Source organism: Polypterus senegalus, chromosome 4 (assembly GCF_016835505.1).
Source record: "Polypterus senegalus isolate Bchr_013 chromosome 4, ASM1683550v1, whole genome shotgun sequence".
NCBI lineage: Eukaryota > Metazoa > Chordata > Cladistia > Polypteriformes > Polypteridae > Polypterus > Polypterus senegalus.
The window spans coordinates 223,966,142-223,993,613 of NC_053157.1; the positions used below are offsets into that span (position 1 = coordinate 223,966,142).

At 38.8% G+C, this 27,472-nt stretch overlaps 1 protein-coding gene across 4 annotated transcripts; it reads right to left on the reverse strand.

Annotated features, from left to right (window-relative positions):
* Positions 1 to 5,601: 5,601 nt before the first annotated feature.
* LOC120528068 (zinc finger protein 502-like) lies at positions 5,602 to 20,286 on the reverse strand. 4 transcript variants are annotated; one of them, XM_039752062.1, is made up of 4 exons: positions 20,137 to 20,286; positions 14,130 to 14,249; positions 12,769 to 13,678; positions 5,602 to 8,156 (listed from the first exon to the last, which is right to left on the reverse strand). In XM_039752062.1, exons 3-4 carry the CDS (start codon positions 13,646 to 13,648, stop codon positions 6,667 to 6,669), a joined length of 2,370 nt encoding a protein of 789 aa, XP_039607996.1. In that variant the 5' UTR covers positions 13,649 to 13,678; positions 14,130 to 14,249; positions 20,137 to 20,286; the 3' UTR covers positions 5,602 to 6,666. The 4 variants fall into 4 exon arrangements, with proteins under 4 accessions (XP_039607996.1, XP_039607992.1, XP_039607994.1 ...); XM_039752058.1 differs by lacking the exon at positions 20,137 to 20,286 and adding an exon at positions 13,812 to 13,847 and having other exon boundaries at positions 14,130 to 14,869; XM_039752060.1 differs by lacking the exon at positions 14,130 to 14,249.
* Positions 20,287 to 27,472: the final 7,186 nt, after the last annotated feature.

Here is a 27,472-nt window from a genome sequence, read left to right on the forward strand (position 1 = left end):
TTACAGTTGTGTTTTGTTATAGTCCCAAAACAAATTGGTACAATGCTGTTCTTAGGAGAACTTAGAGAAAGACACGTCACTACCCCAACAAAAACCTGCATATTCTAGGACAAGGTAAATGAAATGAAGCAGGAAGTTTTGCCAGAAATCACGGCCTATGTACCCGCGCCAAAACAAGGCGTGACTTGGTGATAACGGTTTAAATTGGACAACGTTGTTTCCTGATGGCACTCTTGCGGCTGTGCTATGATGTTTATATTTCGCTGCGTGTTTTACTTCTCATGTCCGATTTAGGGGATGATACGCCTTGCCCAGGGTAAGTATTTTTTCTGTAGCTGATCATCAGGTAAAGGTGATCCTTTCGCTATCATCGTCTGCAGACGGGTCACACGCTTATAGCGAACACCTGCAAATTGTCTCGCAGCCTGACCCTCCTGCGCTCACGAGCTCTCGGACTATTCGGAGCCCCAGCTTGTGACGTTTCACTATTCCATTTCGGTGCGAACACGTGGATTTTAAGATGGACGCGAGGTCGCTGTGACGTTTTCTGTCTGCAAAAATCTTTTAGTTAGTTTTAATTAAATTAGTTTAATTAGTTTTTTTAAAATCATACATTTTTTTAATTATATATTTTTTCCTAACACGTCCCCATAAAGGTGTAGGCAAACAACAAATATTTTAAGTACATGGATAATTAGCAGACAAACCAGAATAATACTAAAAAATTGCAACATTTACCTTTTGCTTTTTAACAAATTAATCTAAAAGAGAGAGAGAGACCGTTTATAACGGACTTTGCCCATTGCTTAATGCACTTCATTCACTCTTTATATGCTTGCTAGGCAAGATCAGAACCTTCAGTTGATGGACTAGCCACAGTGTCTGCATGAAATCATCATGAACACATCACAGATAATTTGTTGGATATTAAAAATATAAATATTCAGATGATAAGTTAATTAGAGCCATTACTTAAATCAGCATTGGAGTCAATTTCAGTCAGAATGCACACTGGTTGACCTGTTAATTTTGTTCTGCAAAATAGATTTTATAAAGACAAGTAAAACATTCATCAGTTTTATTCCTTGCTTAATTTATCTGTAAATAAGGATCAGTACAATTTTTAACTGTGAACACTTACCCATGAATTATGGAAGAATCCTTAATGAGCAACTGAAATGGTGCGCTTATCAAGTATGTACCTTCAAGACATTCAGAACATTTCAAGAGTTTTAACAGAATATGTAGTCAACATCTAAAGCTGTTAACTAAGAATAACTTAATATATAATTGTAAAATTCCAGTATAATTCCATCCATCCATTATCCAACCTGCTATACCCTAACCACAGGGTCACGGGGTCTGCTGAAACCAATTACAGCCAACACGTGGCACAAGGCAGGAAACAAACCCCGGGCAGGGCGCCAGCCCACCACAGGGCACACACACAATTCCAGCACACACTTAAGAGCTTACAATAGTAACAGTGAAAAGTACATTTGGAAAGCTAACAGGCAGCTGGATAGAAATTCTACAAAAATGGTGAAATGTGACTCTAAGAGATTCTTTCAGTATTTAAATAGTAAAAGAAACCAAGGAAGACTTAAAGAGCATTAGGAATAGAACTGGTGAATTTAAATATGCGGTGTAACAGTGAATGGTCTAAATCAGAATTATGAGGTTTTCACATGTGAGGAAGTCTAACCTCATAAAAGTATCAGGGGCTAATAAGGAGGTACTTAGAGAAGTGCTGCTTAGATTAAATAGGCTGACATCCAACAAATTACCAGGACAAGACCTCCTTAAGTAGTCAAGGACAAATGCTAACAAATCTTTGTTTCATATTTTTCTAAAATAACTGCATACTGATTAAATTCCCATACTGATTAAATTCCCAAGGACTAGAAGCAAGCAAGTATACCACCACATAAACAGAGTGATCAGACCGATTCAAATAACTATATGCCAGTAAGCCTAAAATGCCAATTGGACCATGAAGATAAAGCTAAATGTAAGCAATTATTGGAGGGTAAAAATCAATAATGCACAATTTAAAAGGGAATGCACACAAAAAATAGTTATCCTTTATCAGATATATTGGCTTCCTTAAATGGAAGATAGAGTTAAGTTTTATTTGCATTTCTAGCCTCGTTGGTAGGTGACACCATAATAAATCAATGTCTTTGTGACTTCTGGTTACTATTTCATGTTGACACAAAACCTGAAATGCTGGTTTTATTATGTAGAGGTTCTGATTCAGAAAGAGTTTACCATACGACGGATGGCATAATTCTTAAGATTTTTTTTTTTTTATTTTTTATAATTTTCATATTACAACTATACACATACATACACACACACACGAAAAAGTTTGTGAACCCCTCTTAATTCTTTGGATTTTTGTTTCTCATTGGCTGAGCTTTCAACTTCCTTTTAATACCTGACATGTCTTATGGAAACAGGAGTATTTCAGCAGTGACATTAAGTTTATTGGATTAACAGAAAATATGCAATAGGCATCATAACAATTAGACAACGTGGGCACCCCAATAAAGATATGACATCAATACTTAGTTGAGCCTCCTTTTGCCTCTTGACGCGGTCCTCCTATAGCCTTTGATGACTGTCTGGATTCTGGATAGAGGTATTTCTGAACTTTCTTCATACAAAATCTCTCCAGTTCAGTTCAATCTGATGGCTGCCCAGCATGGACAGCCTGCTTCAAATCATCCCATAGATTTTCGATGTTCAAGTCAGGGGACTGTGAGGGCCATTCCAGAACATTGTACTTCTCCCTCTGCATGAATGCCTTTGTAGATTTCAAACTGTGTTTTGGGTCACTGTCTTGTTGGAAAATCCAAACCTTGCTTAACTTCAACTTTGTGACTGATGCTTGAACATTATCCTGAAGAATTTGTTGATATTGGATTGAATTCATCTGACCCTCGACTTTAACAAGGGCCCCTGTCCCTGAACTAGACACAAAGCATGATGGAACCTCCACCAAATTTGGTAGCAGGTGTCGTTCTTCCGCCAGATAACTCAATTTCTGTCTCATCAGTCCAAAGCACTTTGTTCACAAATGAATCTGGCTTGTCTAAATGATCATTTGCATACAACAAGCGACTCGGTTTGTGGCGTGAGAGCAGAAAGGGCTTCTTTCTCATCACCCTGCCATACAGATGTTCTTTGTGCAAATTGTGCTGAATTGTAGAACGATGTACAGATACGCCATCTGCAGGGAGATGTTCTTGAAGGTCTTTGGAGGTGATCTGTGGGTTGTCTGTAACCATTCTCACAATCCTGCTTGGGCATGTGCCGATTCCGTATTTTCTTGTCCTGCCAGACCTGAGGTTTAACAGCAACTGTGCTTGTGGCCTTCCATTTCCAGATTCCATTCCTTACAGTTGAAACTGACAGTTTAAACCTCTGAGATAGCTTTTTGTAGCCTTCCCCTAAACCATAAGACTGAACCATCTTTGTTTTCAGATCTTTTGAGAGTTGCTTTGAGGATCCCATGCTGTCTGTCACTCTTCAGAGGAGAATCAAAGGAAAGCACAACTTGCAATTGGCCACCTTAAATACCTTTTCTCATGATTGGACACACTGGTCTATGAAGTTCAAGGCTTAACGAGCTAATCCAACCAATTTGATGTTACAATTCATCAGCATTGAACAGTAACATACATTCAAATCAGCAAAATAACAAGGGGACCCACATTTGTGCACAACCAGTTTTTCAAATTTTATTTATTTTCATACAACTAAATACTGCGTCACTAAAAATCTTTGTTCGGAAAACACCGCAGTACTCAGATGTTCCTAGGAAATGAAAGACATACCACTGTTATCTTTTTATTGAAAGGAGAGTACATTATTATGCAGGCTGAGAGGGATTCCTAAACTTTTTCATATGACTGCATACACACACACTTTTTTTTTTTTTTTACTTTTTTTAGTCACATTTTGGACACTATTTTGTAACATTGTCCTCTTGGAAAGTCACCTGGTTGGTTTGACTACTAGGAAATTTTGGTCATGTGTGAGGAGTACTTTGATCAATTTCATTGGTTTTAAATTTAAGGAGCACAAAAGTCCAAGTTCAGATTCTCTTTGTTTAAAGACTATTTTTGCTTTTGACATTTCATTCCCTGGTTTAGACCTTAGCCTGTCTTCTCACCACAATTCTGCCTTACCTTTTAGTTCATCTCATAGCTCTTGGTCCCTTTTTCTCACAACAATTCAGGACATATTCAGTGCAATGGATAGGTGTCCCGCCTATTATTGCTTCCTGCTCTGTGGCTGATGTTAATGCCACTCAAAGGGAAATGCTCATTCACACAATGGATGGAGATCTACAAATCACTGTCATTTGGTAGTAGATATGAAATACATACACAATAACAAAAATGTAAAACATACATCAGTCATAGAAAACCATCCAAAAATGTATAATCATCAACTTTAAGGTGTCCAAAGAAAAGTTAAAACAAGTACTTACCATTGTAAAGGTATGAGGTAGCACTCAGACAAACAATTGGAAAATTGGTATCAAGTTCATTCAACGCATTAAAACTAGGAGTGGTTTCCACCTAAAGGGTCTTTGGAGGCTGCAGCCAACTACCAAGCCATGTAACATAAAATGACACTTAGTCTCAAACTAAAAATGATATGCCAGAACAATAAGGCTATTAGCTAAGCAAGCATACTTAATGGACTACATGGTGACTTCTCTTACAAGATTTCTGATGTTATTTAACTGAAAAAGAGGAAAGAACTGGAGTCCATGTGAATAGTTGTGTTTTTACAGCATATTTTAATAACTGCATGCATGACGAGTACATAACACATCAGCTGACAAACTATTAATTTAAATACTTTTTCGCTTTTGTTGGATTTCTTCCAGGTCAGTTGGGCTATGAAGAGGTGGTCCTCCTCAAACTACCAACATTAATACATACATACATACTGCAGGAGTCACCTCTGTCACTTTCTATTATAAAATTAGCCTGAAACATTTTACCAAGAATATGTAGAAAAGAAAGAAGCCCACCATATGAAGGCAACACTGGACAACAAATGTTTTGCATCTTGAACACTTTTGGGCATGTACCATTTGATTGAAATTGCCTATTTTTGTGCGTTCCTCTCATATGTATACATATACAGTACAAATACAATCTGAAACATCCGCAGCAATCCGAATGTAATGTCACTGTAGCTCGGTTACACCATGTACTACAAACAGGACAGCTGTCCTAAACAGTCGCATTACAGTATATACTCATTTATAAGTAAGGTCTTGAAACTCCTCCAAAAAATAATAAATAATCGATGATAAAAATCAGTCCCCGACTTATACGCCTGTTCAAAAATGCAACACTTAATGGTTTTTTTCTCCATCCTCTTGCCTTCTCCAGTCTCGCATCAGTTTCTTAGACACAACGAATTATGTTGCAGCAGTGCAGTTACCAATTTCTTTCGCCACTACGATTTTCAATTTCAAACCAGCTCCATATTTTCTTCTGATCGTAGATAAGGGATGCTCTTACGATAAAGGTGTATGAGGGTGCGAGATACAAAAAACACAAAACAGTGCAAACGTCACTTCGGAAGAGTTCGAGTATTACCGTGTGGTCACGTAGACACAATACATAGGGAAAAAAAAGGCAGTGTGGCCCCGTGGTTACACTCTCCGGTGGGTGTTAGCATATCATAATCTCTTGGACCAATGGCGCGAGTTTTCCGCATTCAACTTATATGATCGAAATGATAAAATACAGGAAACTATACGGTAAAAATCAAGTACCCAACTTATTTGTGGGAGAACTTGAATGCGAGTATATATGGTATATTAAAAAGAACTGAACACTTCATAAGCATTTGGTTCTAGGACAAACAAATGGCATATTGTTGACCCCATAAAGATATTTTCACCTCTTGTTCATATACAACATTTTTATGAAAAACGTATGGTGAAGGATTTCAATATCTGAGGCAGAAGCTTCCACAAAAAATGATGCCAAGATTAAGGAAGGCATTTTTGTTAGTCCACACATCCAAGTGCTTTGAAGATATGTAAGTGGGCCTGGAGGAAATCTCATGGAAAACATTAAAGGATGTTAAGAATTTTCTCAGCAACTACAGAGTATCAAATTACATCCAGCTAGCTGAGAACATGTCGGACTTCATGGTTTTTGCATTTGTGAAGCATGCAGCTTAAAGATTTATTTTTTACATTCACACTTGGGCTTCTTCCCTGCTAATCATGGTGCAGTAGTCAGTGATGAAAATAGTGAAAAGACTCACCAGGAGATTGAAACAATGCAGAAGCAGTAATAGGGCAAGGGGAATTCATCAAATGCTGAACAACTGTTGCTGGACATTGAAACTAGAATCTTCAGATGCAGAGAACAATTTAAAATCAACAGAAAAACTGTTAGCATCAATTAACAATTAAAACACTCTAAATTCAAAGGATAATTTAATGCTTCTCCAAATTGTACACAATATTTTAGTGTTCAACTTGAAGCAGTTTTTAACAATCACCAAAATGATTCAGGAAGCAAAACTCTTCAAAAAGGTTGTCCAGTGTAATCAAAGGCTTCACTTACCACAAGTCTTAGTTTAAGAAGTGAATGTAGTTTCTATCACTTGCTCATTTCTTTAAACCCGTGTCCTACTGCTTCTTCTAGGCTTCTCTTCATCATGTATTCTACTGTGTTTTTCAAGCTCACATTTCCTTGTAAATTTTCTCCCGCATTCAGTACAGCAATGTGCTTTTGCCATATTGTGAACTCTTTGGTGTTTCTGAAACTCAGATTTCAGTACAAATGTCTTCCCGCAGTCTTTACAATAATAGGCTTTTCCATCAAAATGAACTTTTAGATGTTTCTGGAAATTTGCCTTCAGCTTGAACTCCTTTCCACAATCGTTACAGGAAAACAAATCTTCGCTGCGATGGGATTTCTGGTGATTTTGCATACCGCTTTTTGATGTGAAAGTCTTTCCACATTCGCGACAGCAGTGCACGCTCTCGATAGTATACCAGTTAGAATACTGACCTGTGTGAGACCTCTGGTGTTGACGCAGATGACTTATTTGTTTGTACTTCTTTCCACATTGTTCACAACAATAGGGCCTCTCTCCAGTGTGCACCCGCTGGTGTTTTTGAAAATCATGTTTCCTAATAAACTTTTTGCCACAATCGGCACAATAGAACAGATTTTCTCCAGTGTGGATACGCTGATGCTGGTGAAAAGTATACTTCACTGTGAATGTCTTTCCACATTCTGTACAGCAGTACAACTTATCTGTAACCCGCGTGCATGGGTTCTCCGTACTCTGATGTTTTTCATAATTAGGGAGACCCTTTTGTGGGAATTTCTTTTTATATTGCCCTAACATAAATGTTTTTTCTCCAGCGTGAAATTGCTGATGCTTTTGAAAAGCATGTTCCCTTGTGAACTTCTTACCACATTCTGCACAAGAGAAAATATTTGCTTTAGTATGTATTCTCTGATGCAGCTGAAACGCATTTTTACTGGTGAACTTCATTCCACATTCTGTACAGTTGTATATCTTGATAGGAGGACACGGCTTATCAGAAGTATGGCGTCTCTGGTGTTGGTAAAGGTGACTTGTTTGTGTAAAACTTTTGCCACATTGTACACAACTATATGGCCTCTCTCCTGTGTGAACTCTCTCATGTTTTTGAAGATCATGTTTTCTTCTGAAATTCTTTCCACATTCACTACAGAACAATGACTGAAATAACTGGTGATTTTTAAGAAGACCTGAAGATGTGAAGCTTTTTGGGCATTGTGTGCCATGATATTGCCTCTTTTGGGGGTTAGTCTCTTTTGCGTGAATACTCTGCTGTTGCTGCTTAGTAACATTTCCCCTTTTAAATATCTTCTCATAGCAGACACGGTCATTTACTGTCTTTGTAATATTAGTTCTAGAAGGAAGCTTCAGGACTTTTGACTTGGTGGCCCTCTTCAAAACCTTGGTTCTACTGTTTTGGATCCTTTTTGTATACGTCTGTAGTTCTGGATTTTCTGATTTAATCAAAGTATCACTTTTAGTATAACGGGGGTCCTCAATGAGATGAATATGCTGCTGGTCTTCAGTTGCATATTTGCAAGTCACGTTTACTATAAACAAAAATAAAACAGTTATTGAGAATTATACCCAAGTGGTTTTGTTTTAATACATTTTCAAGATTAGTTCCTGTACCACAACTAATTTCAAGATGGCCACTCATTAAAGGAATACCCATTCATCTATTATCTAACCCACTATATCCTAACTACAGGGTCACGGGGGTCTGCTGGAGCCGATCCCAGCCAACATAGGGGGCAAGGCAGGAAACAAACCCCAGGCAGGGTGCCAGCCCACCGCAGGACACAAACACCAAGCACACACTAGGGACAATTTAGGATCACCAATGCACCTAACCTGCATGTCTTTGGACTGTGGGAGGAAACTCACGCAGACACGGGGAGAACATGCAAACTCCATGCAGGAGAGAACCCAGGAAGTGAACCCAGGTCTCCTTAACACGAGGCGGCAGCACTACCCACTGCACCACAGTGCCGCCCATTAAAGGAATACTCCACCCAAAATGATACATGGGGTAAAGTAACATATTATTAAAATTGAGTGCTTAAAGTTTTTTAGAATGACTGAGAAAAAAAATTTAAATCAAGTTTTCAGTGAGGACAAAGACTAAAAACCCACACACCACATGTGTCACATAATCCATGGCTCAGTTACTTACTACATGTGAAACACTTGGCATTCTATGCAAAAATATTGTTAAATAAATGCTTCTGGAAAATAAAAATCACAATACATCATACACAGGAAATGCAACTCACATGGGACTGAGTTTTTGATTTGAGGAGAGAGCCCCTCACTAATGAAAAAGGGACAGATGTGAATCTTCAATTCAAAAGCTCAGATACCAGCCAAGAAAGACATTTCATCTTGATGTTAGTCAAGAGAAGATGTGCGAGTGTGCCATAACCGATTTCAATAGCATCTGCAAAATTTTGCATTTGTGAACTTTATTTATTCAAACTCCACAGCTTAGATGCATTCACTTGTATCATAGTGTATTAATAGCTGTAAGTCGACCATCCATTTCTGAATATAATAATAACCATTCACATTTATATAGTGCTTTTCTCATTACCCAAAGTACTTTACATAGTGTGTGGTTAGGCACCTCAACCACCACTCATGTTTAACATCCACCTGGATGATGCAACGGTAGCCATTCTTGTGCCAATATCTATCGATCGATCGATCGATATATAGATATATATATAGATATATAGATATATATATATATATATATAGATATATATAGACTTGTACTTCATCACCCAGCTGTGCTTTATATGCTGTGTGTAGAACAGCCAAAAATGCAAGACAAACAGTTCCAGAGAAAGTAGTCAACATTGTGCTTTATAATTTCTACAAGAGAGACTGTCTAAAGTCTGGTGCAACAGAAGAACAAGGAATAAAATTGGCACCTGACCAAAGGGGCGAGTAATAGCAGGGCAGTTTTATGGTCTATACCTGAAGACTATAACGTGAGTACTGTAGATGCATCAAATATACAGGGTTTTAGATAAATAAAGTACACAAAAATACACCATTACCCCCCAAGGCCAGGGGAGATGGTTATGGCACCATCACATGTTAAGGCAGGGCTCTTGACCAATGAGTGGGGAGCAATTGCAGATATTCAATTCAAAGGTTTAGTCCCATGCAAACGGTTTTTCAGGTTTGTGTGCCTTTGGAAGCATTTAACAATATTTTAGCAAAAAAAAAGTGGTTTGCATGTTGTGAGCAAACAACTGAATAAGCGACAGATGCAGAATACGACATAATTGTGTTTACCTCTCTTCCCCCACCACACATGGAAGTTTTTCATGTTGTTTGACACCATATCGCATATCTAGTGGTGAACAAACTTATCTTCATCTCGCTGAAAACATTAGATTAAAACTTGTTCCCTCATCACTACAAAACACAAGTCATAAGTTTATGATAGATAGATAAAAACATTCTGCATGGAGAAGTTGCGAAAAACTTTTTCTTCCACTCCATACCAGAGGAGACACCAAACTTAAGGGGGCTATTAGAGCCGTGGGGTGGACTTAACAATTCTCAACAGACGAAAATGGAGTATCTGTTCATTTTTTGCTGGATAAGCCTATTGCAAAGGTTTCATTTTAATCTTATAATCCTTATCTACACTGTTTAAATGAAGATCACACCATTATATGAGCACATTTTAAAAATATTTATTTCTTGGGGTGTACTTTCTATTTTAAAGTCCGCTTTAATAAATGTTAAGTTTTCAGTACTAAGCAAATTCTGCTGGGAGGAAAAACTGTGTCTTACTGTTTTGAACAAGGTGACAAGCAGTGCAGGACAAAGATAAAAGCAAGTCATTAAAACACATAAAACATAAGGTAATATTTAGTCATGTTTTAAGACATCTTTGCTGAAAAATGGGGTCCGAGTTTCCTCGAAAGCTTGCATATTGTAATTTTTTTTTTAGCCAATAGAAGGTGTCATTTTGTTGGATTTCTCATTGCACCCATAATGACTAACACAGCACAACACCCGACTATGAAAGGCTGTCACCCTTTAATTACTATTTGATTTGCCAAACTGTAAACAGGCATATTTAATACATTACTGACAAAGGACTGGAAGGCTTTGCCATTCCATGAGTGATAAGTATGTATGTATGTATGTCTACAGCCAGTAAATGTGTAGGTAGGAAGAATGAAGGTAACAACTCTGGCATTTTATGATCAAAGTACAGTGAAATTCTTGCTTGCTCACTTGTTTGACCAAAACACATTGTCACTCTCGGATGCCATGATTTACACATCATCATTAATCACGATACATGAATTAGGTACAGGAAAAATGTTGCAAGGCTAAGTGTATACAGAGGTGGCAAAATATGACAGAAGCTATAACTGAGGTGCAAATCAGGAGGATGGTAGAGAGGAGGAGACAAAAGACTTGGCAACAGAACCACAGTATGAAACTCTAAAGAAGCATGGAAGGGATGATCAGCATGAAGCAATTATGTAAAGAGAAAACATTTCTCTGTCATTTGCTCATGCTTCATTTTGTACAGAACAGCAACGAAAAATCAAGTTACACTACTATCCCCATATTCCACTTAGGCAAGATAGATATAAAATAGTAAAATATAGGGGAAAATTTTAAGCCCATTTGTGAGTCTTATTGGATAAATTAGAATTCACTCAGTCATACTATTTCAAACCTAGTCATGTCTTGCATAAAGACAGCACAAATCTGAAACATTGACTAGTTGTAGATCATAAAGTTTAACAGACATCAAAACATTAATGAAAATATATATTCTTACAGTACTTAAAACTATTCACACCTTTGGAAGATTTCACATTTTACTGTTACAGACATTGAATCATAGTGGATTTAATTTGGCTGTTTTGACGCTGATCAACAGAACTCATCTCAAAGTGAAATCAGATCTCCACAATGCAGTGTCTAACTTAAAACAATTGATGGGATAAATATTCCCCCTGAACAATAGCATTTAGTAGATGGCAGCCAAGACAGCCTTGGGTTTGTATTCACAGGTCTCTCCATCACCTCTGCCATTTTCACCACTCTTCTTTTATAAAACTGCTCATGCCCTGTCAGGTGTCATGTTGACTATGAGCGAACAACTTTTTTCAAGCCCAGCCACAAATTCTTCATTGGATTAATGTCTGGACTCTGACTTAGTCACTGCAGGATGTTAACAGTGCTGCTTTGGCTTTACGCTATGGATTGTCTTCCAGAAAGAAAGGTTTCTCTCCAGGATTTCAAGAGCCAGATCGAATGTTATTTACCTATTTACCTTTATTTATTTACTTACTTACTTACTTCCTACAGCATAAACTCACAAGTAGAGTGCAGAGCTTCCCATGTACATATACAAAGTATAGCGATGGCAAAAGTGCATTTTTTCTCCGATTTAGAACAGTCGTCATGATCTGAGTTCACCTCTGTTATAGTGCGTCTTTATGTGAAAACAGCAGTGCCAAATGCCGGAGCTGGGATCGTGAACATGACAGAGAATAAAACTGAATTTAAAAAAAAAAGCAAAGCTAACCTTTACAAGTATCATACATTTACACCGGCTCTTACAGACTGGAATCAAATGTATGTTTTTATTCTAAAATAGTAAGAATACGAGCAGCTCACTTCTCAAAACGGACTTGTCCGGGGTGAAACCCATGAAAGTTTTGATTAAAAGTCAACAGTTGATACCGTTGCGCCACAAAGCAGTCGCAGCAAATGCATGTCAATATCACACTCTAATAGCTAGCATGTCCAGAATCCTGGGTTTGAAACATGCACCCATTTGTCTATGTCTAGTTTGGAAATTTTTTCCATGTCTACATGACCGCCCCCCCAACTCCTAAAGAGGAGTCGGGTACATTAATAGGGAACTATAAATTGATCCTACTGGTAAACATGCAGGAGTGTATCTTATGACGGCAAGAAGGCACAATGGACAATGAACCACATCTTGAACCAAATGCTGTTGGGATTGGCTTCAGTACATTGGAGATCCTCGGGTGGATTAAATTGGTGTACAAATGATTTACCATAAGGTTGACACTATGGCCAAAAACTGTTAGCACAACAAAACTTCCAAAGCCAAATTCTCAAAGTTACTAGCTATGTTCAACTTACTTTTTCCTGGCCCACGGCCAAAACAAGTTGTCTCTTTCTTATCCTTTGATACATCTACACCAGATCCTTCTTTCTTGTCACATAATGATTCTGTCTGTTGAGGGCAGTTGCATCTCCTCTGAGACGATCTCAGAGCAGCTGTGTATCTGTTACTTGAACACGACTCTTGATGTAATGTGTTTTTCTCCAATTTTTTTGCAGGATCACATTTTAATACAAGGTCAAGCGATGAATCAAGAACATCTGTAACGAGTACTGGACTGAGGTCCTCTTCAATGAAACTACCACAAGGTTCAACAGCTTTCTCTTTACAAATGACATATTTGTACTCAAACCCCCCTTCTTGAGTAAGGTCATGCCTCAAATCATAAACCTCTTTAAAGAGGTCAATCTGGGAAGCAGTTGCCTCTTCTTTAATCAAACCATATTGATATTCAAAAATCTCCTCCTTGATGGGGTCATATGTTGGATCACAAACTTCTTCTTTAATGAGGTCACACTGTGGTTTAACATCTTCCTCTTTAACAAGTCCACAATGGTATTCAAAACTGTTCCCTGGAACATCGTCATATTTTGAATCATAAAACTCTGCTTTAAGAAGGTCACATTGCGGTTCTACAACTTCCACTTTAATAAGTTCATATTGACTTTCAAAGGCTTCCTGCGATCTTGAATCACTAAATTCAACTTTTATAGTGTCGTAATTAGGTTCAGGTTCAAACTCTTTTTTAATTGTAACTGAGCAATACTCCACTGACACAGCCATAGGAATAGAATCCACTGCAACCTCTTTCTCCCAAGCACATGTCAATGATTCATGGGACACCTCTTCTTCACCTTCAGTACGGCTCTGCACAGACTCGCACATCTCCTCTTTCATAACCACCCTCTCCCTATGACAAGGAGGTATCTGCAAAGAAAAAAAAAATTGCTTAAAAAAATGAATTAAGAAAATCCCCTGAATATTTCTGATTACTAGTCAAAAAAAATTAACCACAACCCAGACTTGGATTTTACTGGTTTACGTAGAAAACAGGCCTTACCTCGGGAAGCCTAGCTCCAAATTCAACAGGCAGGCCCTAAAAGTGTTTAGGCCAAAAATGTTGAAACTTTTAAAATTTCCCAAATTCAGAAAAATGTCCTCCAAAGGAGAGAATGTCCAAAACCATTGGCTTGAAATGACAAAACAGTTGCTTAGATATTTAAAGAATTTAACAAAATCAAAAAGGAAAGAAAAAGCAAAATAGTACGCCTAAAATGACAACCCAGGGCAAACAAGTCCAATCTGTAATCCAGTGACTAAATCCAAAGACAGAAGTAATAAATAATGCACAAAACCAGAAAATCAAAACAGCACTTACAAATTTGTCTTGAATCCACGAATCACAACTCTTCCTCACAGTCTGATAGACCAATCTCCACACCCTAAATTTAAATGCGGAGGGTGGACCCGTAGCAGTAACATCAGGGAGGGCCTGCCCCTTGGGGTTCCATTCATAGAACACAAGGAACATATTTTTAAAAATATATAAACAAAATACTTAATGCAATACCAAAAAAATATATATATACAAAAACAAAACCTAAAACAGAATTAACAAAAAAGTAAAACATTTTTAAACAAAAATCTCTTTTAATAGATTACTAGAAGATTACCCAGTGGCTTCGCTCACTGAGCGGAAGGGAAAAAAATAAAATGCAAAATCAGGAGGAATTTGTGGCTCACATCAGGCAACTAATACCTGTGTTGTGGTAGCCTGTGAATACAGCATCCATCGACTCCGATTCTGTTCAGCACGTTGTTTGGGTGTTTGTGAGGCCCTCAATTGTGATTGTCATATACGTTAATCAGCGAACCTTCTCTCTCGATCTGCTTGTGTCTCACTTTCTCTGTGTAACCTGACTCTTTTTGTCGATGTTGACGGTTCCTGAAGTTCCTCAATAAAATTTTTTTTTTTTTTAAATTTGCCCGGGTATTTTAAATGTCAGCATAAACCAAGACTGTTCGGTAGGAGCCATGCTGCCAAACCATGTCATCTGAAAACACGAATTGTATTTCGTAATGTTCTGTAGAAAATGAGTTTAATGTGGATTTGCGCCAGAAATAAGAGACAACAACGGTACAGGTGGATGGCTTAAAGGTGTTAATTTCACATTGGCATCTGAACAACACATCCCACGTGATTCAAATTCAAACCGCACCTCCCAGCGTCCACTTTGTTCTTACGACCCGTTGCTGCTGAAGGCGGTTTACAGCTCGGCGCAGTTAAAAAGTGGAAAGGAGCAAAGCTGTTTTCTTCATGTCTTCTACTATCAAGTACTGGGAATTAAAAAAAAAAAGTTACAATGTCTGTCTCTAAGCGCTGGAGTCCGGAGGGCAGGGCTGGGAGAGGACAATGCGGGGCGCACATCTATGGGATAAATCGGCGTGTTTCCATGTACTTGTTTTCATTAAGTGATTAGTAAACCGCACCTCCCAGCGTCCACTTTGTTGTTACGGCCCGTCACCGGTGAAGGCAGTTTACGGGTTGGCGCAGTTAAAAAGTGTAAAGACGCAAACCTGTTTTCTTCATCTCTTCTACTATCAAGTACTGGGAATTAAAAAAAAAAAAAAAGTTACAATGTGGCAGTTTTGTCTGTCTCTCAGAGCTGGACTCCAGAGCGGAGGGCTGAGAGAGGGCGACGCGGGGCACACTACTTAATACGTAATTTCCACATCGCGTGGTCACATGTAATTTCCGTTTCAAACTTGAAAAGATATATATATATATATATATATATATATATATATATATATATATATATATATATACACACACACATACATACATACACACATATATAAATATATATATATACACATATATATTTTTTTTTTTTTTTAGTAACGGGTTAGACACCAAGGTATGTGCCATCGCTGGGTATAACAAACAGGATAAAAAGCAGTTTGTAGTCTCCTGTTATTATCTCACGAATAGTGAAAGTGCCACATGTTTCCATATATTTTGGATGCCCAGGAAAGAGAACAATGATACGCTGAGGAGCCATTTGGGTAACCAGAAGTCTGAACCATTTTTGGCAAAGAACAGAAATGTGCCCAACCCAACAGAACCCTGGGGGTTGCACATTTAGGATATTAATCCAGGTCAGATCTTGGAGAACACAACCTTCTATGAGGTAGTAACTTGCTGAATGTCCTTAACTTCCTCAGTAGTGATAGAGGACGAGACATGCGTCTGGAAATTGGCACTAAATCGATGCTGCCATGTCAGACTGGTCATATAAAGGGCCATCCACACGTGTGATGCCTTTGCTTCGGAACAGAGTATGTACAGATACTTGCCAATTCTGAGGGGGAACAACAGAAGAAACCTAAATCATTCTTGTGATCTATGCAGAAGCAAAACTGATAGACTTAAGCATTCCTGAGGGAATGCCCAGACTAGCAGGAAAACCAGCCAAACTGATGAAACCATGCAATCAAAGGCTATGAAGCAGAAATACCAATCCTGCCAATTTTCACAAAAAGTACTTTTGGAATCTGTAACTTTCTGTCTGTTTGCAACAGTTGGGAATAGATGTCCTGTCAAAAAGTGACTTGGATATAAAAGGTAAGCAAATCTTCTTCAGTAAAGCATAAGGAAGCATACTGCAAAGGGATCCCTGATACATACAAGAAGAACTAAATATCACTAGTTCTAACAGCGGTACAAACTGAAAGGTTACCTATGACTGCACCCAATGCTGGGGAGATGACAACCTGGATTATAGTGGTCAGAATAGGGATATAAATGTGAGGAAGGATACAGAGAAGCATATGCCTATACAGTAAATGACTCTTTCCTACCAGAAAAGGTTACCTGATAGTTACCAACCTCCATTACATGCGGCTCTATTCAATAAGGGCGTGCACAAAAAGGCGAGCTTCATAAGGGCGACCTCAATTGAGAGCAGCAAATAAAGGCGTTCGTAGATAATTTAGTTCAAATGGCTCTGGAATATATGTGAAGAGCAACAAAGGTGCAGATCTACTCGTAGTCGAAGGCTACACATTCAGAAAGGAGAAAACTATCAACGGAAAACATCTGGAAATGCACTGAATATAGGATTGGAAAATGTCCGTCTCGCGGTCATACCAAAAATGGATTATTCGTCAAAAAGTTCCTGCATTAATTAATTGGATGTTTTAATATTCTTGCTTTCGCCTTTTTATACGTTCAATCATTGCCTTTATCTAATACATTTTCTGTAATCATTTTGTTGCGTTTGCCTTTTTTGCTGCGCCCAATTGAGGTCGCCCTTTTAATGCTCGCCTTTATTTACCTGCCCTTATTGAAGGATACCACTACAAGCTGGTCTCTACAACATCCTTGCACAACTGCCCACTGTGTCTTCAGGGGTTCAGCTCAGAAAGGATCAAGGTCCAGGGCTTGAAATTCAGTTTTGAAATTAGGAGGGAGAACTCCCCAAGGATTTGAGACTCTAGGAGACGGAAACCCCACAGTTAAAAAAGCACAGATATTAATATTTCAGGCATCTTTTAATGTGACAACTTATTCTTTGACGTTTACAAGAGTTTATACATTTTTGAGTAGATCGTTTTTAGACAGTTTGAAATAGTTTGTCATTTAAAACTATTAACTTTTATATTAAAATAGTTTAAAAAATGTACAGAATGTAAAATAAAATATACTGAGGAAAAGTTTTTTTTTTTTTAATTTGTTTCATCCATACTACACCGTTTACGCAGAGTATAATTTTCCATAGACTCAAACCGATTATAACAGCAGCAATCCAAGCTGTGAGAAAACACTAAAAAGGAGGCGTGTCAGACGAAAACAACTTTGTGACGCTGCCGCCAAATACACAAAACAATTACTTTGACAATCATGTTACGTTATTTTCAAAATGTTTCCTTTTCTTTTTCTTTACTTCAACACACTACTTCTCCGCTGCAAAGCGCAGGTATTTTGCTAGTATATACTTTATATATTAGTCAGAGGAGTTAGCACAAACCAAACACAGGGTCATGTCACTTGCAGAGATTCTCAGATGCTTCTGCACTTATGAGGCCTATTTATAAAGGGGATGAGATAGCATATAGGAGGTAGGTGGAGAAGTTTGCCTTCTTGGTGCAAAGAGAATTGTCTGATCTTAATATCAGCAACACCAAAGAACCGACTATTGACTTTCACTGCACCAAAGTGCCTCTTTGTCTGGTCACTATACAAGGAGTAGACAGAGTTTGTCCATGGTCCAAACCTACAAGTACTTGAGGGTCCACATTAATGAAAGGTTGGACTGGTCTCAACACAGAGAAACTATAAAAGAAAGGCCAGAAAAGGTGCTTTATCCTTATGAGACTGGGTTCATTCAATGTGGGAAGTGACATCCTTCACATTTTATATAACTCTGTGAAGGCCAGTATAATTTTCCATGCTTTGGGTGTGCTGGGCTGCTAACATCACTTCAAGAGAGGCCCACCGAATCAACAATGGGACCAAAACATCCTCTGAAAGCAACTTCTCCCAACAATCCAAGAACAGTTTGGTAATGAACAATGCCTCCGTGAGCACCGTGTCATAAGGCAAAAAGTGAGAACTAAGTGGCTCAGGGAACAAAAAATAGCAATTTCAGGTCCATGGTCAGGAAACTCCCCAGACCTTAATCCCATTGAGAACTTATGGTCAATCCTCAAGAGGCAGTTGGGCAAACAAAACCCCACCAATTCTTTCAAAGTCCAAGCATTGATTTTGCAAGAATGGGCAGCTGCCATCAGTCAGGATTTGGCCCAGAACTCGATTGACAGCCTGCCAGGGCGAATTACAGAGATCTTGAAAAAGAAAGAAGGGCCAACACTGCAAATACTGTCTGTTTGCATAAACTTAATTTAATTGTCAATAAAAGACTTTGAAACTAATGAAATGGTTGTAATTATACTTCAGCATACCATAGAAACATCTGACAAAAAGATCTAAAAACACTGAAGCAGTAAACTTTGTGAAAACCAATACTTTTGCCATTCTCAAAACTTTCGGCCACGACTGTACACAATCAGCCTTCATGTCTCATCAGTGAGCAGGAAGCGGAGGAAGGACCCACCATGTTGCACTCTCATTTTCTTAGTGACACACGGTGTTTTATTGGCTGTGTCTAAGCAATGTTGGAAGTATTACCTTGATGGACTGCACACCTGATAGGCATCTTTTATGAACTGAAAATAGTCTGCTCTGCTGCTGCTAGTACGGTCAGCTGCTCTCGGACTGACTGTAAATCCGACTTGTCGAGTCTGAAATAATCACGTGAACGCTCGATGAACTCTGGAATTGCAGCTCAGACAATGCGGATACAACAAAACTGTCCTATGGGTCCGAGTTGTAACATAACGCTGACCTTTCACCTTAGTCGATCGTTTAAAAATAAAACATATAACCTGTATAGCTCGAAACGCCATTTTTTTTGGTCGAAATGCATTCAGAGCTAAGTGATACATATTGTTTTCCATAAGTTTACTTTGCACTTTATTTCTACAAACAACCCATTTGTCCTTAAATTGCTTTTCTGCAGACTACGAAACCAATCAACAGCGATCGCTCATTTTTATCAATAGTCAGACCTGAAATTACGTGAACGCTCTGTAACGAGAACTTGATGTAACATGTAATTCAGTAAACACTTTGGTATTTGTTGTAAAAATGTAGTGGGTTAAAAGTAAAAGCAGCTCTGAATAAAATTTACTCAAGTAAAAACTGCTGAAATTTTGACTTTTAAGTAATGAAGTTGTACTTCGTTATTTTACATCGTGGAGTGTGTCTGCTGTTGTTTTTAGCTTAAGTGAACAATGACCAACTTTGTTTTGTCGATGTTAAGAGAGAGGTTGCTGGGCGAATGAAGCCGGGATTACCATTTGTGCAGGTCCAGATTAAGTTAGCCCCAGTTTTCACATTTATTGTACCATCATCTGAAAATTCCAGATGCTCACACGTGCAATTCACCGTACAAAATAGACCAACAAATCAGAAAAACAGTGACACTAAACCCATTTTCCCACCCAAACTAGCAAAACTCCTTTATGATTTACCATGCACGTGGTTTTGTTCGTGAAAATGTAACTTGGCCAGATAACACTGTAATTAACTACAGTACTAATAAAATAATCGAGGGCAATACCGTAATAAGCAGAACAGAGGGACCCGTGGTTATATGATTGTCGATAAACTGATCTAACTAAAGGCTGACACTCTGGCTCGTCGCTTATTCCCATCTCACAAACCCCAGGAAGAGCACAATTTAACAATAACCGAGCTCCTCTTCAGAGCTACCGACGCATACCAACACCGCCTGTTTTGCAAATGCCAAATTACTCACCAGTCACGTAGCAAGAACATCAGACGTGAAGCTATCACACCATCTAATTTCTGTATCCCAGTTAAAGGCGTGAACTCACGCCTAGATAGCTCAAGTTACGAATAAAACCGTTGTTTAAACTTCCCGGCTCCCCCACAGCCGTCGCCATATTTAACCCAGCGCATGCGCAATCGGGCTCTTTCGGTAGCGCTCATTCAACCGGAGTTTAGTAGGGGGTGACTTTTTATTTCTACATTTTATGATTAAAAAAAGATACCTAATACTAAAAAGTTATAATGATAAATACACAAAACGTTATGTTTTTCATTCCAGTACCTATGAATTTTTGAGTAAAGTCTTAGGAATGGCATGAATAACTTCCCCAGGAGAGCAGACGTGGACTTGTCCCAAAGCCATCCTAGCATTGTCTTGGTTGTATGCATTTGGTCATTGTTTAATAATAATGATAATAATACATTGTATTTATATAGCTTCTTTGCCATGCTCAAGCCGTTTAATTAAACAGCAGGGTATATGTAACAAGTAATATTTCTACATAGAACACTAAACAGCTAAATACAGGAGATGCAAAGCATTAAAGAATAAAAAAAACAATAAACCTGAGTAAAATACTAAATTCGACACTACAAGGAAACCCTGAACAAACGATATTATTTGTGATATAACGCACACATACATACACACACAAATTATCCTGAGCATCTGGACAGAGAGGCAAACTTAAAGAAGGGGTAGAATGCTAGGTTAAGTTAAAAGCCTTGCTGAAGAGATGAGTTTTAAGTTGTTTTTTAAAGGAATGAATTGGATCAGCTGATCTATTAAATTTCAGGAGGTCATTCCAAAGTTTAGGCACTATACAGCTGAAGGCATTGTCACCCATAGAGTGCAGGTTAGTGTGGGGCACAACAAGATGGCCAGAATCAGAGGACCTTAGTGGGCAAACAGGAGCTGAGCGATGGAGAAGGTCACTGATGTTGTCCAGTGTGAGGCCATTTAAAGCTTTGTAGGGTAATAATAGAATTTTATATCCAATCCTGTAAGACACAGAGGGCAGTGAAGGTGCAGCAGGATGGCTGTGATGTGCTCAGTGTTACTGGTTTGTGTCAGGAATCTTGCAGCAGAGTTTTGAATCAACTGGAGATGTGATATAAGATATTAAGGGGCACCTGCCAGTAGGGAGTTACAATAATTGATGTGGGATGTAATAAAAGCAGGGACAAGATGATGACATGATGTCCAGTCAATCCAATTTGCCACTGGTGGATTCCAGTCAAATTTTGCGCGCTTTTTGGGGAGAATTAAACTAAACACGATTCACATAAAGTGGAGTGCCACAGAAAAAGAGCTGTATACCTATATGAAAGAAAGATATCAGTTTCGAAATGTTAATACATTTACAAGACTTTCTGAAAACATGGGTATAGATTGATGGGAAAAAATGGCAAATGTATCCATTTAAAATTAATTCTACAACACAATAAAGTGTGCAGAAAGTGAAGGGGTCTGAATACTTTCTAAATCCAATGTTTTTTTTTCTTTTAGCTCTGCATTTGCTGGGGTATCTTTTCATAAAGTAAGGTATTGTGATGTACAGGCAATCATTAGTTAATCTGTGAGTGAAACAAATTTTCGTTGTTACGGACAGACACACTTCCCATGGCACAGAAGTGTAGCAAAAGGATTGGCAGGCAATTGTCTGGGGTCCCAAAATGAGGGACCCCCCCAAGGCATCCATTTGCATAGGTATTAACTGCAATGATAAATCAGTGGGACACCTTCCCCTCATGAAGCATAAATGATACAACAACACAGAAACATTTCCAACATGGGCCTCAGTCTCTGTTTGTGGTGAATGTTACTTTTTTACATTTACTTATTTGTCTGACACCTTTATCCAAGGCAACTTACAACATTTATGATATGATGATGAACTACTTTTCTGTTGGTTTTCCAACTGGAGCACAGGCAGGTGAAATGAATCGCTCATGGTCTACAGTGTCAGTAGTGGGATCTGAACCCACAACCTCAGGGTTTGAAGTCCAAAGCCTTAACCACTTAATCCATGCCATCCTCATAAATCATGAAGAGGATTTACATTCCAAAACAAAAAGCAGATAACAACAAGGACATGAGGAAAAGAAGAAGCAGGACAGCGGCAAGTACTAACACATCTGCAATGTTGACTCAGCTTTGAAGGTGCCTGGAGCTGAACTGCTGAAGCAGAATTGGAAGCACAGCTCCATCTCACACACTTTAAATGAAAGACAGTTTTTAACAGCAGCAGAGGAGAATGGTTTATAAATGATCTTGAGCGAGACAGCAATCAAATTCATCAGTAAAACAAAAATCATAGTTGTAATAAAAGCTGATGTGGAGGGCTGGCGCCCTGCCCGTGGTTTGTTTCCTTACTAGGGCCCTGTGTTGGCTGGGATTGGCTCCAGCAGACTCCCGTGACCCTGTAATAAGGATATAGCGGGTTGGCTAATGGATGGATGGATGGATAAAAGCTGACATGTGACTAGGAGAAGACACCAATGGTGCAAAACCATTTGTCCAACCGGCAGTGAGATCTTGAAGGCACAGAAGCAGAAGCAACGGAATACACCTAGACAATGATAAACTAAATGTACAGGTACATATATTTTTACATTTATGTTTAAAAAGCTCATATGAATATTCTTAAAATGTACTTTATTCTGTTATTTTTTTTTCTCTACAGATGTATTTATTTTATTGCTTTTTTACCTAGTCTGTTTTTCACAAAATAGAAATAAAGGATTATATAAGATTTTTAGATTACATAAATTTTATTAATCTCAAGGGGAAATTCAGATGCATAAATCAGCAGAAACGTAAAATACAAGGATATAGACTCACAGGACAAATAATACACAGTGGCCAATCAATCAATCAATGTATATTGTGCAGATATTTCAAAATGAATGTAAACAAGTACATTCGGAGGAAGCATTAATTAACTTGCCTGATAGCGGAGGATAAAGTGCTACAAGAGAATGGCTCCTGAAGGGGTATGAGGAGGTATTTTTCACAATGGCATCCAAATTTCCATCACCCTCCTCTTTTCCACAACATTGTGTGCAGGCTTCATCCTATGATACAGCAGGCTGTCTTAATATGTTTATTCAGGTATTGTGCTTCTTTTGAGCTTACATTGCTTCCCCAGGACGCTGCAGCGTTGAACACCACACTGGCTACTATGAACTGACAGAACGTTTCCAGAAGCTTGCTGCACACATCAAAAGGCCTGAGTTTACTTAGGAAGTTCTGTCTGCTCTGGCCCTTCTGTGTTGTCAGACCAGTCCAGTTTGTGGTTTTTATTTTGTGAACCCCCAGGTACTTGCAGCTCTGCACCACACTGTAAAAAAATGTTACATTTACAGTAAAAACATTGGCAGCTGTGGTTGCCAGAATTTTAAAATAAAAAATATGATGACAATATTTGTAGGACTAGGGCATATCTTTGTTGAAGCTCTTTATACAATAAATAACTATTTGCAGTGCATTCCATTAAAAATTAAGGCTTTACCATAAACTGAAATTTACACTGCAAATCAGTAAACCATAAGAAATGCTGTCAGAAGCTCAGACCAATAAACAGCATAGATAAAATAACAGCATTTAGTAACAAATATGTTGGGCCTTTTGATTCCATACATTAAAAACATCTTCAATGCTTAATAAAGTTATGTCATGTTGTTTCGTGGAGAAGGAACGTTTGCTTTTGTGGTGTATGGTGTATTATAGGTTTGCCACCATAAATCTGCTTCCATAACCTCAAAAAACCTTCAGCACTCTGTTTTAAGTTTTTTTTTTTCCCCAACTGTGCAAAACTGAGCAGAAGAATATGGTAAGGGGGGGCATTCCGTTATGCAAATATCATAAATGGATGCAAATTTAGAAATAGGTGCCAAGAAAAACAAAGAAAATGTTGACGTTTTGAAAAGTTGCATTCTACTTGTGGCAGGTGGCTGGGGTTCATGCCCAGCCAGGAGGCCTCTGCACTGTTTCTTCAGGGGGAGCAGCCCTGGACAGTGCAATACCTCCCCCTGGACGCTAAATGGCCGCACCCCTGGGTTGGAGAGATGCCGCCCAGGGCTCCACGGGAATTGAAGTTGGGTGCAGCCCTGCTGGGTCCTGCAGGCACCGCCAGGGGGTACTGCAGCTGGGACTCCAGAGCCCCTATGGGGAACGTATTCACCACACCTGGAAGAGCAGCCGGAACACAGCAGTCAAGCACTGTGTATTGCCTGTGAAGACATGCACCCACGGTTGAAGAGAAAAAGAAATATTTCTTTTATTTTACACGTGCCTCAGTGTGAATCTCAGTTGGGTCAAGTGCCTATATAGCGCCTTATCCAAATACCCTATATGGCAACCACACAAATTATTTTACGTTGGGTGCTCATTAATTAAATAGTGAGATTGAAGAAACAGCTACATAAAGCCAGCACATATGATCATTTTGAGTTAAATTAATGCAACATAGCTGTTTAAAGTTGCAAGATATATATTCTTGGTTGCACGTGACAGTACATTAGAGCAAACCAGACACGGTCAACAAATAGCAACTCTCTTGGTGTAGTAAAATGGATGGTATAATGCCATTTCCTTTCTGATGGCCTTATCTTGTTCGTGGTACCTTGGTGGCTGTTTTTTCACAGAAAAAGAATACGTTTTTTACAGGTTAACAATATAAAAAATATTATATTGGTCTGTACGTTAAATTCCACAATTTTCGGCGTTACTGAAAAAGTGCTTTACCGTTGCACACAGTTGTTCACCTTCACTATTTTACACTGCAAAATTCATGGATGTTTTTTACAGTTTTCATATCCTCCCCCTGAATGGTGACTGGTGTCAGAGGTTCCTTGGCACACCGGAAGTCCACCACAAGCTATTTTTTTTTTTTGCTGAGGGGGGAGTTGCAGGTTGCTGTCTATGCATCACAAGACAAAGTCCCTGTCCCTTCCTGTACTCTGACTAAGTCTTCATTATTAATGCAGTCTGTGATGGAGAAGCCATCTGAAAATGTCTATAGACGACAAGAGCTGGTATTGTGCTGGGAGACTGTTATGTACTGTAGATATGTGTTTATCAAAATTTCTCTGTTAATCTTACTCATTTTGATATTGTGCTGATATAAAATAAAATGTACCATGTTGGGATTTGGGGGAGGGTGAGTTGGAGGGCCACATTGCATTTTTTGCTTAGGACCCCCAGAGTTCCGAGAATCGCCTCTGCCACAGGATAAGGGACAGGAAAACGATGGAGGGTAAAATAATGGGATGCAAGCTGTTGGAAGTAAGGAGTCTAAAGATTACTATTATGCAAGCGAGTGAGATTTACTGACATCTTATCTCATATCTTCTGCCATCCCACTGCTGGGGGTATCAAGCATTAATATTTTATTTTCCAATAGTCTCGTGGGCAAACATCGTTTGCATTTTCTTCTTCTTTTGTTTGTTTTAAAGAGCATTAATGTGATGGCAGGACATTTTAGTATTATGACTGGGTCTTAAATGAAAGCACAGGGCCAAATTCTGAGGAGGTTATTTGTTTGCATCTAGATGAAAAGCACCTTTTTAAATAAATTTTGACTGACCCTTCTGGACAATGACATTAATACTTCTCATAATCAGAAGCGTCCTGCTTTAAATTGTAGTGCTGTTCAAAGATTTATAGAGTGAGATTTTAAATCCATGTAGTTGCATTTTAAACAGAAAAATGTTGAATGTCAACAAATCCTGACTGAAAACTAAGCATTAAACTTGAAAACCACCATGAAAAATCTGATTTTTCCTTTATGATTTAGACATTGATGGAAAGTGAGTGGATTTGAAATGCTAGGCTATTGCGTTGCCTGGGAATCAACTGCATGGAAGGCAGATATGCTAACCACTGATCTTTTACTGTCTGCACCTTTTCCGTCAACACTAGATAGTCTTGTTGACCGCTATAACTCAGCCCTTCATTCAGCATTAGATAAAACGGCTCCTTTAAAACATAAGGAGGTTTCCTTTAAGCATTCAGCTCCTTGGTATAATTCAGAAATTGCGTTCTATGAAAGCAGCTGGCCGACACCTTGAGAGAATGTCACGTACGTCTGGCCTCACCGTGCACATCCAGGCTTTCTCTGACCACCAAAAAGCTTACAGAGAAGCACTAACTGCTACCAAGAACACCCATTATGGTAAAATAATAGAAAGTGGCCAAGATAACCCAAGGGTTTTGTTTTCTGTAATGATAATAATAATTCTTTGCATTTATATAGCGCTTTTCTCTCTACTCAAAATGCTCAGCAATTGTAGGTTAAGGGCCTTGTTCAACGACCCAACAGTGCAGAGTCCCTATTGGTGTTTACAGGATTCAAACCAACAACCTTTTGATTGCCAGTGCAAATCCCTAACCTCAGAGCCACCACTCCACCCACAGTTAATAAACTACTTAAACCTGCATCTGGCCCAATTATCTCTTCTACTGAAGTCTGTAAGGAACTCCTCCACTTTTTCCGCAACAAAATTAAAGATCTAAGTAATTCAACTAACATAAATACATCGTCTGTTTACAACTCTCCCTGCTTTCCCACTCCATCCAGCTCCTTCTCTAAGTTCTCACCAGTCACATCTGCTTTTGTTAATGACCTGCTTTGTAAGATGAGACCGACTACTTGTGTACTGGACCCCATCCCCAGCACACTACTTAAATCCTGCCTTCATGCCATAATCCCGACTGTTACAACAATAATAAACTCACCCCTTGACACTGACTCTGTGCCGCTTCTGTAACCCCAATGTTAAAAAAGTCTGGTCTTGATGCTGACAATCTTAACAATTTTCGTCCTATTTCACACTTACCTTTCCTGTCAAAAGCTCTTGACTGTATTGTAGCCTCCCAGCTCACCAATTACTTAACGTCTAATAATTTGATGGAACCCTTTTCAGTCTGGTTTCAGGGTGCAGCACAGCTGTAACACTGCTCAGCTACGGGTAACCAATGATTTGGTTATGGCAGCAGACTCTGGACAAACCAGCATATTAATTCTATTAGACCTCAGTGCGAGCATTTGACACAGGTCAGACATGACATTCTACTGTCCAGAATGGAGAACATGCTGGGTATCTCTGGCACTGCCCTCCAGTGGTTCAAGTCCTATCTGACTGATAGACAAGAGTTTGTTAGTCTTGGCAACAGCAGATCCAGCACAGCGCCAGTCACACAAGGAGTTCCTCAGGGCTCTGTCCTCGGCCCTCTTCTCTTCTGTATTTATATGCTTCCCCTTGGCCATATTATTAATGGCTATGGACTGGGCTACCAT